The 16,004-nt window shown below is 38.7% G+C and overlaps 1 protein-coding gene across 2 annotated transcripts in view; it reads left to right on the forward strand.

Annotated features, from left to right (window-relative positions):
• The window catches only part of ccdc40 (coiled-coil domain 40 molecular ruler complex subunit), a 114,036-nt gene that overhangs the window by 13,454 nt on the left and 84,578 nt on the right, over positions 1-16,004 (forward strand). For both annotated transcript variants that reach the window (XM_079882556.1, XM_079882557.1), the window contains exons 10-14: positions 3,477-3,598; positions 3,677-3,920; positions 4,026-4,208; positions 6,858-7,103; positions 7,488-7,701. In XM_079882556.1, coding sequence (XP_079738682.1) covers positions 3,477-3,598; positions 3,677-3,920; positions 4,026-4,208; positions 6,858-7,103; positions 7,488-7,701 — 1,009 coding nt within the window. The remainder of the gene's footprint in view (positions 1-3,476; positions 3,599-3,676; positions 3,921-4,025; positions 4,209-6,857; positions 7,104-7,487; positions 7,702-16,004) is intronic.

A 16,004-nucleotide genomic window follows, 5' to 3' on the forward strand; every position in this document is an offset into this window, starting at 1 on the left:
CGTTTTGTGAACAATTACGTCACAGTATTTGCAGCGGAACTGCCAAATAAGGACATCGACTACCGGCTCAACACTTCGAGCAATCCGCCATTTTTATTTCTCGCTACGATTTTGTAGTCCAAGCTCAAAGATGCAGAACTTACGTGAGGGTAAGTCAAAATGTTCGGTTGTTGGATGTAGTAACCCACACGCTTCATTACACCGTCTCCCAGCATCAGAACCTCTTCGAAGTGCCTGGTTGAGTTTTATTTTTAACGGAAATGTACCCATAAAGTCATTTTTGTGTGCGCGAACGCGAAGCACTTCAAGGATAACTAGTTACTTCAGCAACAACAGGGTTTTTCCTGCATTGAACTTGTTTTAGCGCCCGCCAAAGCGATTTTTTTGTCCCGCCAAAGTCTTATTTGATCGGTGAGTAATGTAGATGAACTGCAGCGCTTGTGACAGGGCGCATGTTTATCTGAAAGAACGAGCAGAGAGAGAGACCCGGTTGCGCGCGCGCGCTCTCTCTCTCTCTTTTCCGAGCCAGGCGAAAGTGTAAACAAGACTTCACCGTCTCCAAACTAGGCGCTGTCTTGCTCTCTCTCCCTCGCACATATTAATCAAAATAAATCGACACGGAAGACCAAAGTTTCATGTGGAGCATTCTGAGATATTTTTTTCCTGAATTACCGTGTGAATTGTGCTAAATAAGTTGCCTTATCTTTTCTGAAAAGCGTTCCAGGCATTAAGCTGACATAAAACAACACTTTAATAAAACGAAAAAACTATCCAATGATGAAATGTTTTCTGTGTTGACACAAATCTTGGATGTCCAAAAGTTTCTGTGCCGCTAGATAATCGTATCTCTGCTATCAAACTACAAAAATGGCCGAACGGGGTGGAGTTGAACCGAGTGTCACCTCAACAACCTGGAGAGGGGGCGGGGTATGACGTGTCTCATTTGCATTTAAAAAAGACCGCACCAAAACGAGTTGCACTCAGACGCACATCAGAAAAGGGGCAGAAAAGGGGCCTGTGGAGCTATAATAATGAGGAATTCAGACCCAAGCATTGCAGTTCCGCTTTATATAGACCACAAATGTATGATTTATATGTAAAAAGGAACGATTTAAAAGCATGATATGTCTCACATTTTTAATACTATTTGAATAAAGGGTGAATCTGACAATTTTCCTTTGCCACACTTTTCCACAGGATCAATACTAATTTGTGATAATTTTGCACAATGCAAAGCATCATTTAAAAATAAATGTAAATATTAAAGTTTCAGTGTCTTAATTAAATTATTTTATTATAATTACATTAAATGATTGGTGTCATGCTGCAGTGACCTCACCCTTGCAGTCTCACTATTGGCTTATTCAGTGTTTGAGGGTGGCCATTTTGGGTTGACATCATTGTAGTCCTTAGTTAACAACACTTAAGTCCCACTTCAGTCAGCACTTAAGAATCAATCTTATACTTTACTGAAAGTTTCTTTTTGCTTCTTTATAAAAGTCTCATACTCTTAGAGAAGTCCTACTTTTTACTAAGAATTTTTTGACACTTAAGTCAAAGCTTAAGACTATTCTTAAGAGCAATTCTTAGAGGTTTTATACATACGGGCCCAGAACTCTGTCCTGTCTTGCTTGCACTCGACACGGTGACGTGAGCTCCACAGTCTTCATTCTTATTGGTTCCTATTCGTTTCTAATTTACATAAAGTTTAAATTTCTGAACTTTTGTCGTGTGTCTCGCGTCGCTTGACACGCCTACATTCTGTCGCCAATGCTCACTGTCGCTCGTGACAATAAGCAATGGCAATAAGATGACGGGTCTCTATGTCGTGTTTAAAAGTGTTCTAAAGTGTGCATTTCCTGGATGTCCGAATTGTGAGAAACCGACGAGAAAACGTAAAAGTGCCTTACCAATGCCACAAAATGATTGGCTTTTCACACTTTCCCATCAAATGATCGTGAGCGTCATCTTCTCAGTTCTCGTGCCCACACAGGCGCGTCGTGGCCCACACAGAAGAAAATAAATACTTGAATAAAGTCGTTATTTTTATTTATTTATTTTTTTGCACACAAAAAGTATTCTAGTCACTTGATAAACTTAAGGTTGAGACACTGTAGTCACTTGGACTATTTTAACGATGTTTTTACTAACTTTTCTGGACCGGCAGAATCAAATTGCCTAGAAGCCTATGAAGGAGTGAGCCAGCTCTCAGATTTCATCAAAAATATCTTAATGTGTGTTCCGAAGATGAACAAAAGTCTTACGGAGTTGGAACAACATGAGGGTGAGTAATTACTGACAGAATTTTAATTTTTGGGTGAACTAACCCTTTAAGGCTGCATATCTCGGCTGCCACGTCATCAAACGTCACTGAAGGCCATCTCAATTTGAAGGATCCCTGGAAAGCAGCCTTCGTTTCGCCTCCTTGATTCGGCCTGCTTTGAAGGATGCATCAAATGTATCCTCCGTGGCCTTAAATCACCCACAATCCTTTGCACACATTCCAATTCACGAAAATAAACTGACAGAGAACAAGTCGGTACAGAGCTGGTCAGAGTTTAATATGAAATGAAAGACAAAAATAATGTTTTCGGGCATTAAAGCATAGATGTTATCTTTTGTTTTGCTGTAAATTAATCACTAACACTAAACTGACAATAACGTAAGCCACTGGGAGACGGCTGTCATTAACTGTATTGCATTAATAAAAAGCCAGAAATGCAGTATTTTTTCAAAATTAAGATTTAACAGTATGTTCATAGCTGTGACTGTGGGGGCGGGAACATGTGTGACGTAACCATGCGCTCTTACTAGAACATCTCATTCTAGCATTTAATTGATGAGAAGAACACTAGCCTACAAGCCGCAGAAAGACTGAACTAGGAAGGACGCTGTCTTGGTAGGATGCAGCCCTTTGAAAAACACCCTTTGTGTTCAGTTTGCACCATTTCCATAGCTGAGTTTGTTGTCATGGTTTCAGATTAGTTGTCATTTAGTTCAGGTGTGTGTCATTAATTATCCTTCTTTGCACATGTACTTAAGTTCCTCTGTTTCTGTTCATTGCTGTTGGGTCTCGTCTGTGTCTAGATGTGTTATATGCTGCTCTCTTTTTGTGGCTTACTTCTGTGTGGATTTATTAAAGACTGCCTTTCATCTTCATTTCCATTTACCTTCTACAACACAGCATTGTGACACATAAAAACTTGACAAATCTCTTTTGGTGTATTAAATTTGCTCTTAGTTTAAGTTCCTTTTAATCTTACTCCTTAAATTCAATTAGACTCAATTCTGTATCCTTTTTGCTTCCTCCATTCAAAATTCATTTTAGATTTAAAAACTTAATTGTAATTTTAAAATGCTTCTAAATTCAGTACTGAATTGCGCACAACCCTACCAGGCACATCTTACAAAAATATGTACATAAATAAACATTTGCAAATGTCACCCATGAACCCGTGTGTGTGTGTGTGCTATAGGCGCAGCTGGAACTGGACTCAGTGACTGTCGAACGTAGGCAGTTACTCCAGCAATGGAACAGCAGCCTGTTAAGGATGAGGAGGAGGGATGAGGCTTACACTGCAATGCATGAGGAACTGAGGTGAACATAATGCTCATGATGTTTGAGTGTGTATGACCCAGACAACAGTACTGATGTGTATTGACGTCCCTCCTCCAGGCTGACCAATGATCACGTGCGCTCTCTGGACACAGAGATTGAGGGCTATAAAAAGTCCATCACAAAGGTGGAAGAGCAGAATGAGCATCTCACTCTGCGTCTGAACCGAGCCCAGACTGACTCCACCACCTCACGTAAACTCATCACATACTCCCAGAACCACCAGGAAGTCCTACAGGCCCAGTACAGCACATATACACAAATGCTGCAGGAGACAGAGAAGACCCTCAGCACACTGAGTGGGGTATGTCATTCACATCATTCTACAGAAATAGTTCAACTGCTTGATGGTTAATGAGCACCAGTCTGAAGGTTATATATGGGACCTATGTATTTCTTTCTCTTTCAGGACCACGAGGTGCGTCAGTCCGAGTTCAAGGCTCTCAGGAAGCAGATGGAGAAAGAGTCTGCAGTGCGTTTGGACCTGGAGGACCAGATCATGAACAAAATGCAAGAGCGGCTTACTCACAATAATGCAGCAAAGTACTCACGCCGACTGACTGATACAATTGTAGGACACAGGAGAGAGAAGGTAGGATGCTGTTAGCTAATCTCACCACTCATTAAATTATTGTCATAATTGCACATTTAATAGTCAAGTCAAGTCACCTTCATTTATATAGTGCTTTTTAACGATATGAATTGTTTCAAAGCAGCTTTACAGTGATAATAGGAAATTACAGTAACAGAGATTGTTTTGGCTTTACAGCAGCTCTAGAATAAAGTTATTGTCCAGCTAAAGTTAGTTTTGATTGATTGATTCACTTCCATTGTGAAGATCATTAGTTATTAACTTAAAACACTCAACACGCTCCGGCCGCCTATCTGCACAAAACAGTGCCTGGTGGCTCGAGAACGCACTGGAAATAGGTTCCAAGGTGCAAACGATTATCAGTTATCTATGCGCAAACCTATGCAACCTCTGCGCAAACACAGACGTACATCCGCATTACGTGTTCAGTCCATAGGTATGTGCGTTTGAATATACTGTATATGTGCGTAGGCGTGTAGTCCTTTACAAATCAACCCTCAACAAACTACTTGTCTGGCCTTAAAAATTTTCATTTACATAATAATATGTAACTACTTTATATAATGTGCCTCTCATATAACCAAACCTCAGTGCAAAAAAGTTAACTTTCATGAAATGAAAACATAAGAAACATTATTGTCGTTGAATCTCACAAATAAACATGTCACATTTCACACCAAAATTAAAAGAAAAAGAATATGAAATAATATTTTGTAATAAAAAAAAAAAAAAAAAATTAAACCTATTTTAGGACCATTACAATTTTTTTGTTTTTTTTTACACGTTTTTGTAACTTTATGTTCATAGCCCCCCACCCCCAATCTCATTTGTGTTAGGTATCTGTACCTTACTTCTCAGTCCACACCTCCCCTGTATTACTGTATTACAGTAAAACAAATATTGAGGTTTTTTTTTCAGCATAAATTAATGGCAGTACATCAAATACTACCATGATGTATAAATACTTTACAATTTAATCCATCATCATTATTTAAACATTATAGTAATTACAACTAAGTATATTAAAGATGTTATCTTTTTCAACATTGCTGCTTTCCTGTTGCCCAATTTGAGAATGGCGCTAACAATGCCGCAAGAACTGATAAAATGGTTTCTTTGAATGCAGTCTAAGTGTCACAGGTTGTTGTAAGCAAAGGAGAGGTTTTAGGTGAGGATCTAAAAGCAGCAGTCTTTATTAACCAAAACAAAAAACTGTGGAACACTAGAATGCAACAGGAGCACAGGAAACAGAAAGTGCTCCTTTCTAGAAAAGCAAACCAACCATGACAGTGACAATAAAGGACTAAGAACTAAACTAAACAGGGTATATATATATATATATACAGTGCAATGCATAAGTGAATACACCCATGCTAAAGTTGACTAAAAAGAGGAATAAAAAATCATATTTTGGAAATTGAACGTAATGCCTTAATTTAAAAAATTAGGAAAAATCCAACCTTTAAGGACACCAATTTTCTTTGTGAATGAATAATGTATCGTAAATAAATAAATGTTCTTCCTTAATACATGGTGCATAAATTAGTACACCCCTATGTTAAATTCCCATAGAGGCAGGCAGATTTTTATTTTTAAGTATTTAAAAAAAATTTTTTTTAGGATACTATGCATCCTGATAAAGTTCCCTTGGCCTTTGGAATTAAAATAGCCCCACATCATCACATAGCCTTCACCATACCTAGAGATTGGCATGGGGTACTTTCCATAAGATCATCTCTCAATGCAAATCAAACTAGCTTTTAGGCTAAAAAAAAATAAAAAAAAATACTTAAAAATAAAAATCTGCCTGCCTCTATGGGAATTTAACATAGGGGTGTACTAACTTATGCACCATGTATTTTAAGGAAGAACATTTATTTATTTACGATACATTATTCATTCACAAAGAAAATTGGTGTCCTTAAAGGTTGGATTTTTCCTAATTTTTTAAATTAAGGCATTACGTTCAATTTCCAAAATATGATTTTTTATTCCTCTTTTTAGTCAACTTTAGCATGGGTGTATTCACTTATGCATAGCACTGTATATATATATATATATATATATATATGACCATGATTTTGAGGTGTAATATGACCTGAATGTGTTCTTGACACATACCTGTCAAGTATCCCGTTTTGGCCGGGAAAGTCCCGTATTTTACCCTTCTTTCCCGTCGTCCTCCAGTATTAGTATTTTCCCGTAAATCTCCCGGTTTTTAACATGCGTTATTAAAAAATAATATTTAGGCTAACCCGGGCACGGACGAAGTAAAAAAAAAAAAAAATTCCTAATCTGAGTCTGTCAGTAGCTTCGCGATAACTGCCACCTGCAGTAGCCTACTACAGGGACTGTAGGTGGCAGTTGTCGCGAGGTTAGTGTGTGAGGTCAGAGTAAAAGAAAAGCAATATGAAATGAAAAGAATGTGTGGAATGAAAATAAAATGTAAATGTAAAGACAAGCAATGATAAATGAACAGAAAATATGCAAATAAGCCTTTAAATAAATGCTCTTCATATCATATGGGGGGGGGGGGGGGGGGGGGGGGGGGGGGGGGGGATTTCCCTTATTTTTAAATCCAAAACTTGACAGGTATGTCTTGACAGGTTTCAGAAAATTCAAACTTGTGCATTGTATATGATTTCTTAGGAGGCTCAGTTAACTAAATTGGAGAATGACATCAACACAGTAACGCTGGAGGGGCAAGAGGTGGTGACACATCTGGATTCTCTTGTTGCATTTCAAGCTGAACTTGAGCAAGAAATGAGCCAGCGGCACTTGCTGCTGTCTTCTCGCGAGACAGAGATTGCTAAACAAGTCACAGAGATTGAACGAAAGCAGTCCACGATCAGCATCTACAACAAGAAGATCAAGGATATTGTGTCCAGTACAGGGGTTAGTCCACACATTTCACACTCAGTTCATGTTTTAATGTATGGATGTTTTGAAAAAGACATGGACCTCTCTTTTCTCTGATGATTATAATAAGCCATAGCATCCATCTAGACCACATGTGTCAAACTCCAGTCCTGGAGGGCCACTGTCCTGCAGAGTTGATCTCCAACCAGCTCCAAAAACACCTGCCTGGAAGTTTCTAGTAATCCTGAATACCTTGATTAGCTGGATCAGGTGTGTTTAATTAGGGTTGAAGCTAAACTCTGCAGGGTTGTGGCCCTCCAGGAACTGAGTTTGACACCCCTGATCTAGACTATTGCATTTCATATTGTAGTTACTGTAGATACTGCATATTTACACTGTCAAATGTGTGTGTGTGAGCAGCATGAAGACCTAGGTCCTCTGGAGATCCATGCAGCCACCTTGTCTAAGGAGCTGGAGGAAGTTGGTGCTGACATTAAAGAGCAGCAGCAGTTGTGGCTTTGGCAGCAGGGGGAGTTAGTGAGATTCACTCAGGAAAAACAGGCCCACGGCTCTTCTGTACAGATCCTACGATCACAACTCACAATACTGCAACAGAGCAAGATCAGGAAAGAGAGTAGGTACCACTTTTCACACATATATACACACTGTTCTCAAAGACTCTGTAAACTATTTCTGCACCACTAGTTGTATTAGTATAATAATAATAAATATATATAAATATAGCTGCGAGCAGCGATTACGGGCCCAAGCCGGTGGCACCGCAACCAAAGGCACCGGGGTGGCGGTGCCGCCGGCTTTGGCCCTTCATCGCTGCTCGCAGCTATATTTATATATATATATATATATATATATATATATATATATATATATATATATATATATACAGTATATATATATGTAACAAAAAATATATATATATCTGTTCACAATTTAGCATCTTTAATGTATTTTCATCATGTTGAAAAAGTTTGGTGGCATGAAATAAACCAAGAGGAGTGGGTAAAAAATCGTATATGTTTACCGAGTTTCATATTATTACATGCAAGCGTGTTTGATTTATGGACCAAGTTTTTGGATGCTATTCCAGGGGGCGCTGTCGAGTCCCCCTGCCACGCCCGGGTACCAGCTTCAGCCCGGCGGGTTCTGACCCGTGTGCAAAGTTTCATGAGTTTTTGAGTCTGTTAAGGGCCCCAAAAGCCCCCGAACCCTTGAACAACAATAATAAATATAGCTGCGAGCAGCGATTGCGGGCCCAAGCCGGTGGCACCGCCACCCTGGTGCCTTTAGTTACACTATAGGCACCGGGGTGGCGGTGTCACCGGCTTGGGCCCTCCATCGCTGCTCGCAGCTATATATATATATATATATATATATATATATATATATATATATATATATATATATATATATAAATAATATTATACAAGTAATATTCTCTGTCTTGTCACTTTAAAATATATATATACAGTACAGGCCAAAAGTTTGGACACATTACTATTTTTAATGTTTTTGAAAGAAGTTTCTTCTGCTCATCAAGCCTGCATTTATTTGATCAAAAATACAGAAAAAAAAATTAATATTGTGATATATTATTACAATTTAAAATAATTGGTTTTCAATTTATTATACTTTAAATTATCATTTATTTCGGTGATGCAAAGCTGAATTTTCAGGATCATTACTCCAGTCTTCAGTGTCACATGTGACATCCAGTCAATCACATGATTCTTTAGAAATCATTCTAATGTTCTGATTTATTATGAGTGTTGGAAACAGTTCTGCTGCCTCATATATTTGATGAATAAAAGGTTAAAAAGAACTGCATTTATTCAAAATAATAATTAAAAAAAAAAAAAAAAAATCTTCTTTATTATCACTTTTTATCAATTTAACACATCCTTGCTGAATAAAATTATTGATTTATTTAAAAAAAAATAAAGAAAAAAATTACTGACCCCAAATTACTGACCAGTAGTGTATATTGTTGTTATAAAAGATTTCTATCTTGAAAACATTTGCTTCTTTTTTTTTTCTTTTCTTTTTTCTTTTTCTTTTTTTTATTCATCAAAGTATCCTAAAAAAGTATCACAGGTTATGAAAAAATATTAAGCAGCAGAACTGTTTCCAACTTTGATAATGAATCATCATATTAGAATGATTTCTAAAGGATCATTTGATAGACTGGAGTAATGATCCTGAAAATTTAGCTTTGCATCACCGAAATAAATGATAATTTAAAGTATAATAAATTGAAAACCAATTATTTTAAATTGTAATAATATATCACAATATTACATTTTTTTTCTGTATTTTTGATCAAATAAATGCAGGCTTGATGAGCAGAAGAAACTTCTTTCAAAAACATTAAAAATAGTAATGTGTCCAAACTTTTGGCCTGTACTGTATATAAAATTCAGAAGCCGATTTTGCAAATAAATCCACATTCAAACCAAAATATCTGACTTCCTGTTGGTCAGAGCTAATGACTGTAAATTAGAAAATTGTCCGGCTCGATGAGACCAATACGTGTACTGATTTTTGTGACTGTACATAAAATTAACCCCCTCACTTTTGTCAAAAGCATTTAGAAAGTGACACACTTCCTGCTGCCAGTTGGTGGCGCTATAACTTTGACTCACAATAGTTACATACATGTGATCAATCTCTTACCACGAACACACTACTGAAGTTTCATCAAGATCAGTTAATGTATGCAGAAGTTATAACACTTCGTTTTTATCTTTTCTCGCCATTGTTTCCTCGCCACGACCAAACCGTTTGAGATATCAAAAATCCGTCCGGAATTTATCATCCTCAATGTCTTGACTTCATGCTGACCGAGTTTGGAGGCGATTGGATGAATTCTCTAGGATGAGTACATTAAATTCCACAGCATGCGTTTTTCAAACAACCCATAATAGCCGACTTCCTGTTGGGCGGAGCTTATAATTTAGAGTGCGGAAGTTGTTCGGCCCGATGAGATCTATATGTGTACCGAGTTTCATATTAATTCATGCAAGAGTTTTTGATATATGGACCAAGTTTTCAGACCGTGTTCAAGGGGGTGCTGTTGAGCCCCCCTGCCACGCCCGGGTACCAGCTTCAGCCCGGCCCTGATGACCATGGGCTCTGACCTGTGTGCAAAGTTTCAAGAGTTTTTGAGCATGTTAAGGGCCCCAAAAGCCCCTGAAACCTTGAATAACAAAGATTAAATGGAATAGACAAATCCCCCCCACCCCCTCCACACACACACACACACAGAGACAGAGAGAGAGAGAGAAAATTCTCCAGAAAATCCACATTCAAACCAAAATATCTGACTTTCTGATGGTCTGAGCTAATAACTGTAAATTAGAAAGTTGTCCGGTTTGATGAGAACAATATACATACCAAGTTTTGTAATTCTTTGAAAAACTAAGCCCCCATTTTTGACTAAAGGTGGCGCTACTGAGCCATTCCACCACGCCCGTTTCTGAAACTTTGCACATGTCTACTGGATAATAAATGTGATGTGTCTGTCGAGTTTCATGCATTTTCAAGCATGTGAAGAGTCTCAAAAGCATCTGAAAATAATATTAAAGTTTGATGCGTTGCCACGACAACAGTCTCTAAGATATCAATAATCCTTTCACAGGTCTACATCTGCCGTGTGTCTACATTATACACATAAAGTTTGAAGCAAATCGGGTAAATATAAGAGGGGGATTTCAAAGCATTTTGAAAGTGACACACTTCCTGCTGCCAGTTGGTGGCGCTATAACTTTGACTCACAATTGTCACATCCATGTGATCGGCCTTTTACCATGAACACACTGCTGAAGTTTTATCAAGATCAGTCAATGTATGCAGAAGTTATAACACCCTTCCTGTTTCTCTTTTCTCGCCATAAATTTGTTTCCTCGCCACAGCCAAACCGTTTGAGATATCAAAAATCCGTTCGCAATTTAGCATCCTCAATGTCTTATCTTCATGCGCACTGAGTTTGGTTGCGATTGGACGAATTTTCTAGGAGGAGTATTTCAAATTCCAGAGGATGCGTTTTTCAAACAACCCATAATAGTTGACTTCCTGTTGGGCTTTTGTAAAACTTAGAGCATGAAAGTTGTTCGGCCCGATGAGATATATATGTGTACCGAGTTTCATATTATTATATGCAAGCGTGTTTGATTTATGGACCAAGTTTTCGGACACCATTTCAGGGGGCGCTGTCGAGCCCCCCTGCCACGCCCGGGTACCAGCTTCAGTCCGGCCCTGATGGCCGCGGGTTCTGACGTGTGTGCAAAATTTCAAGAGTTTTTGAGTATGTTAAGGGCCCCAAAAGTGGCAAAAAGGCAAAAAATAATAATAATAAAATATATCTGCGAGCAGCGATTACGGGCCCAAGCCGGTGGCACCGCAACCCCGATGCCTTTAGTTACCTAAAGGCACCGGGGTGGCGGTGCCGCCGGCTTTGGCCCTTCATCGCTGCTCGCAGCTATATATATATATATATATATATATATATATATATATATATATATATATATCTTTAATGTATTTTTATCATGTTGAAAAAGTTTAGTGTGAATAAAATAAACCACTTAGGAGGAGTAACTAAAAACTCAGAGTCTGACATATCCAAAAAATCCACATTCAAACCAAAATATCTGACTTCCTGTTGCTCGGAGCTAATGACTGTAAATTAGAAAGTTGTCCGGCTCGATGAGACCAATATGCGTAATGATTTTTGTAACTGTGGGTAAAAGTAACCCCCCCACTTTTGTCAAAAGCATTTTGAAAGTGACACACTTCCTGCTACCAGTTGGTGGCGCTATAACTTTGACTCACAATAGTTACATCCATCTGACCGGCCTCTTACCATGAACACACTGCTGAGGTTTCATCAAGATCAGTTAATGTATGCAGAAGTTATAACACTTCGTGTTTCTCTTTTCTCGCCATAAATTCGTTTCCTCGCCACGGCCAAACCGTTCGAGATATCAAAAATCCGTCCGCAATTTAGCATCCTCAATGTCTTGACTTCATGCACAACGAGTTTGGTGGGGATGTGATGAATTCTCTAGGAGGAGTAGTTCACATTCCACAGCAAGCGTTTTCCAAACAACCCATAATAGCTGACTTCCTGTTGGGCGGAGCTAATAACTTAGACTGCGGAAGTTGTTCGGCCCGATGAGATCTATATGTGTACCGAGTTTCATATTAATTCATGCAAGTGTGTTTGATATATGGACCAAGTTTTCAGGCCGTGTTCAAGGGGGCGCTGTTGAGCCCCCCTGCCACGCCCGGGTACCAGCTTCAGCCCGGCACTGATGGCCGTGGGTTCTGACCTGTGTGTAAAGTTTCAAGAGTTTTTGAGCACGTTAAGGACCCCAAAAGCCCCTGAAACCTTGATTAACAATATAAAAGCAATAGTCAAATCCCCCCCTCCCCTCACACACACAGAGACACAGAGAGAGGGAGAGAAAATTCTTCAGAAAATCCACATTCAAACCAAAATATCTCTTTTCCTGTTGGTCGGAGATCGTTAATGTGAATTAGAAAGTTGTCCGTCTTGATGAGAACAATACACATACCAAGTTTTGTTGCTGTTGATAAAACTAACCCCCCCACTTATGACTAAAGGTGGCGCTACTGAGCCCCTCACCACGCCCGTTTCTGAAACTTTGCACAAGTCTACGGGCTAATAAGTGTGATGTGTCTGTCGAGTTTCATTCAATTTCAAGTATGTTAAGAGTCTCAAAAGCATCAAAAAACAATATTAAAGTTTGATGCGTTGCCACGGCAACAGTATTAAAGATATCAAAAATCCTTTCACAGGTCTACATCTGCCGTGTGTTTACATTATACACATAAAGTTTGAAGCAAATCGGGTAAAAATAAGAGGGTGATTTCAAAGCATTTTGAAAGTGACACACTTCCTGCTGCCAGTTGGTGGCGCTATAACTTTGACTCACAATAGTCACATCCTTGTGTTCGGCCTCTTACAACGAACACACTGCTGAAGTTTCATCAAGATCAGATAATGTATGCTGAAGTTATAACACACTTCCTGTGTCCCTTATTCGCCATAAATTCGTTTCCTTGCCACAGCCAAACCGTTTGAGATATCAAAAATCCGTCCGCAATTTAGCATCCTCAATGTCTTGACTTCATGCTGACCGAGTTTGGAGGCGATTGGATGAATTCTCTAGGAGGAGTACATTAAATTCCACAGCATGCGTTTCAAAACAATCCATAATAGCCAACTTCCTGTTGGGCTGGCGTAAAAAGTAAAAGTGCGAAAGTTGTTCGGCCCGATGAGATCTATATGTGTACCGAGTTTCATATTATTACATGCAAGCGTGTCTGATTTATGGACCAAGTTTTCGGACCCCGTTCAAGGGGGCGCTGTCGAGCCCCCCTGCCACGCCCGGGTACCAGCTTCAGCCCGGCCCTGATGGCCGCGGGTTCTGACCCGTGTGCAAAGTTTCAAGAGTTTTCGAGCATGTTAAGGGTCTCAAAAGTGCCCGAAAGGTTGACAGAAAAATAATAATAATAATAATAATAATAATAAATATAGCTGCGAGCAGCGATTACGGGCCCAAGCCAGTGGCACCGCAACCCCGGAGCCTTTAGTTACCTAAAGGCACCGGGGATGGCGGTGCCGCCGGCTTTGGCCCTCCATCGCTGCTCGCAGCTATATTTATATATATATATATATATATATATATATATATATATATATATATATATACACACACACACATATATATATACATATACATATACATATATATATATATATATATATATATATATACACGTATATAAATATATATAAGACAGAAAATATTACTTGTCTTACCTTATTCTGATTTTATGATACACTCAAAATATTCCACAACAAATCCTTTAAATTTAATGTAAAAATAAAAACGAAAGTAAGCAGTGTTGGTCTCACGTAACCCTCTCATTAGAATCAAAATGTTTCAATATTTGCGATGTATTTGGATGCTAAACTATTCTTTATTATAGGCTTTGTACTTCACTCGTGTTCCAATATCGATTGAAAAATTCATCCTCTTCACACGCGCAAAAATGTGCTTGGAAACATCACAGTGGAGCTCTGCTTTCTGTGAATGGTACAAATTGTACTACTGACTATTTAAACAGAGCAGTGTAATTTGTTTATGTTAGGTTGACTATTTTTATTATTATATTGTATTAGGGCTATAATGAACAGGCTGCGATGTCAAGATTGCAATTCTGGAATGTGTGTGTGTGTGTGTGTGACGCGGTTGCGGTTGAACAGTGGGCACAAAAACATAAATAAACTGTTTTAGTTAATTCCTACATCCATAGGAATACATTGAAAATGCTTGCTCTACTCCGCACCATTATCAATGTCTGTGCGGACGTCTGTATTTTACTAGTATATAGTATACTATAGTTAGCGATTTAAAAGCACCTGCTCATGTCACACGTCGATTAACCGATGGAAAAATATCCTCACAGTCATATACCTAATAAATTTATATTTAAATACAATAGGCCTACCTAGTAAAACGTTTTATATACTATTTGGATATCCTTTTGGACACAAGAGGGCAGTATAGCCCTATGTTTGCTTTTTTGTTGAACCAAATAGCACTAAATAGCCTGTTTTTAACTTTTTCATACTTCTTATATTGCAAAAACAGAATAAAATAGGTTTAGTTCTAATATTTGTATATTTTTATATAAAAATAAATGGTGTATAATTACATTTTTAGAAGTTATGAGATGTTTCCTGCTTCCTTTTTGACATTAATTTAATCCCTCGCCATAGCAAAACCGTTTGAGATATTCAATATCCGTTTACAATTTAGCATCATTAATATATTTTTATCATGTTGAAAAAGTTTGGTGGGAATAAAATAAACCTTTTAGGAGGAGTAACTAAAAACTCAGAGGCTGATTTAACAAAAAATCCATATTCAGACCAAAATATCTGACTTCCTGTTGGTTGCAGCTAATGCCTGTAAATTAGAAAGTTGTCCGGCTCGATGAGACCAATATACGTACTGATTTTTGTAATTGTGGGTAAAACTAACCCCCCCACTTTTGTCAAAAACATTTTGAAAGTGACACACTTCCTGCTGCCAGTTGGTGGCGCTATAACTTTGACCCACAATAGTCACATCCATCTGATCGGCCTCTTACCACGAACACACTGCTGAAGTTTCATCAAGATCAGTTAATGTGTGCAGAAGTTATAACACTTCGTGTTTCTCTTTTCTCGCCATAAATTCGTGTCCTCGCCACGGCCAAACCGTTTGAGATATCAAAAATCCGTCCGCAATTTAGCATCCTCAATGTCTTGACTTCATGCACACCGAGTTTGGTGGCGATTTAATTAATTCTCTAGGAGAAGTGTTTCAAATTCCACAGCAAGCGTTCTCCAAACAACCCATAATTGCCGACTTCCTGTTGGGCTGGCGTAAAATTTAGAGCACGAAAGTTGTTCGGCCCGATGAGATCTATATGTGTACCGAGTTTCATATCATTACATGCAAGTGTGTTTGATTTATGGACAAGTGTTCGGATCCCGTTCCAGGGGGCGCTGTTGAGCCCCCCTGCCACGCCCGGGTACCAGCTTCAGCCCGGCCCTGATGGCCGCGGGTTCTGACCTGTGTGCAAAGTTTCAAGAGTTTTTGAGCACGTTAAAGGCCCCAAAAGCCCCTGAAACCTTGAAAAACAGGAATTTTAAACAAATCTCACTCAAAAGACAAATCCCCCCACCCCTCACACACACAGAGACGCAGAGGCAGAGAGAGAGAGGGAGAGAATTCTCCAAAAAATCACATTCAAACCAAAATATCTCACTTCCTGTTGGTCACAGCTTATGACTATAAATTAGAAAGTTGTCCGGCTTGATGAGAACAATATACATAACGA

Source organism: Squalius cephalus (assembly GCF_949319135.1).
Source record: "Squalius cephalus genome assembly, chromosome: 10".
Classification (NCBI taxonomy): Eukaryota; Metazoa; Chordata; class Actinopteri; order Cypriniformes; family Leuciscidae; genus Squalius; species Squalius cephalus.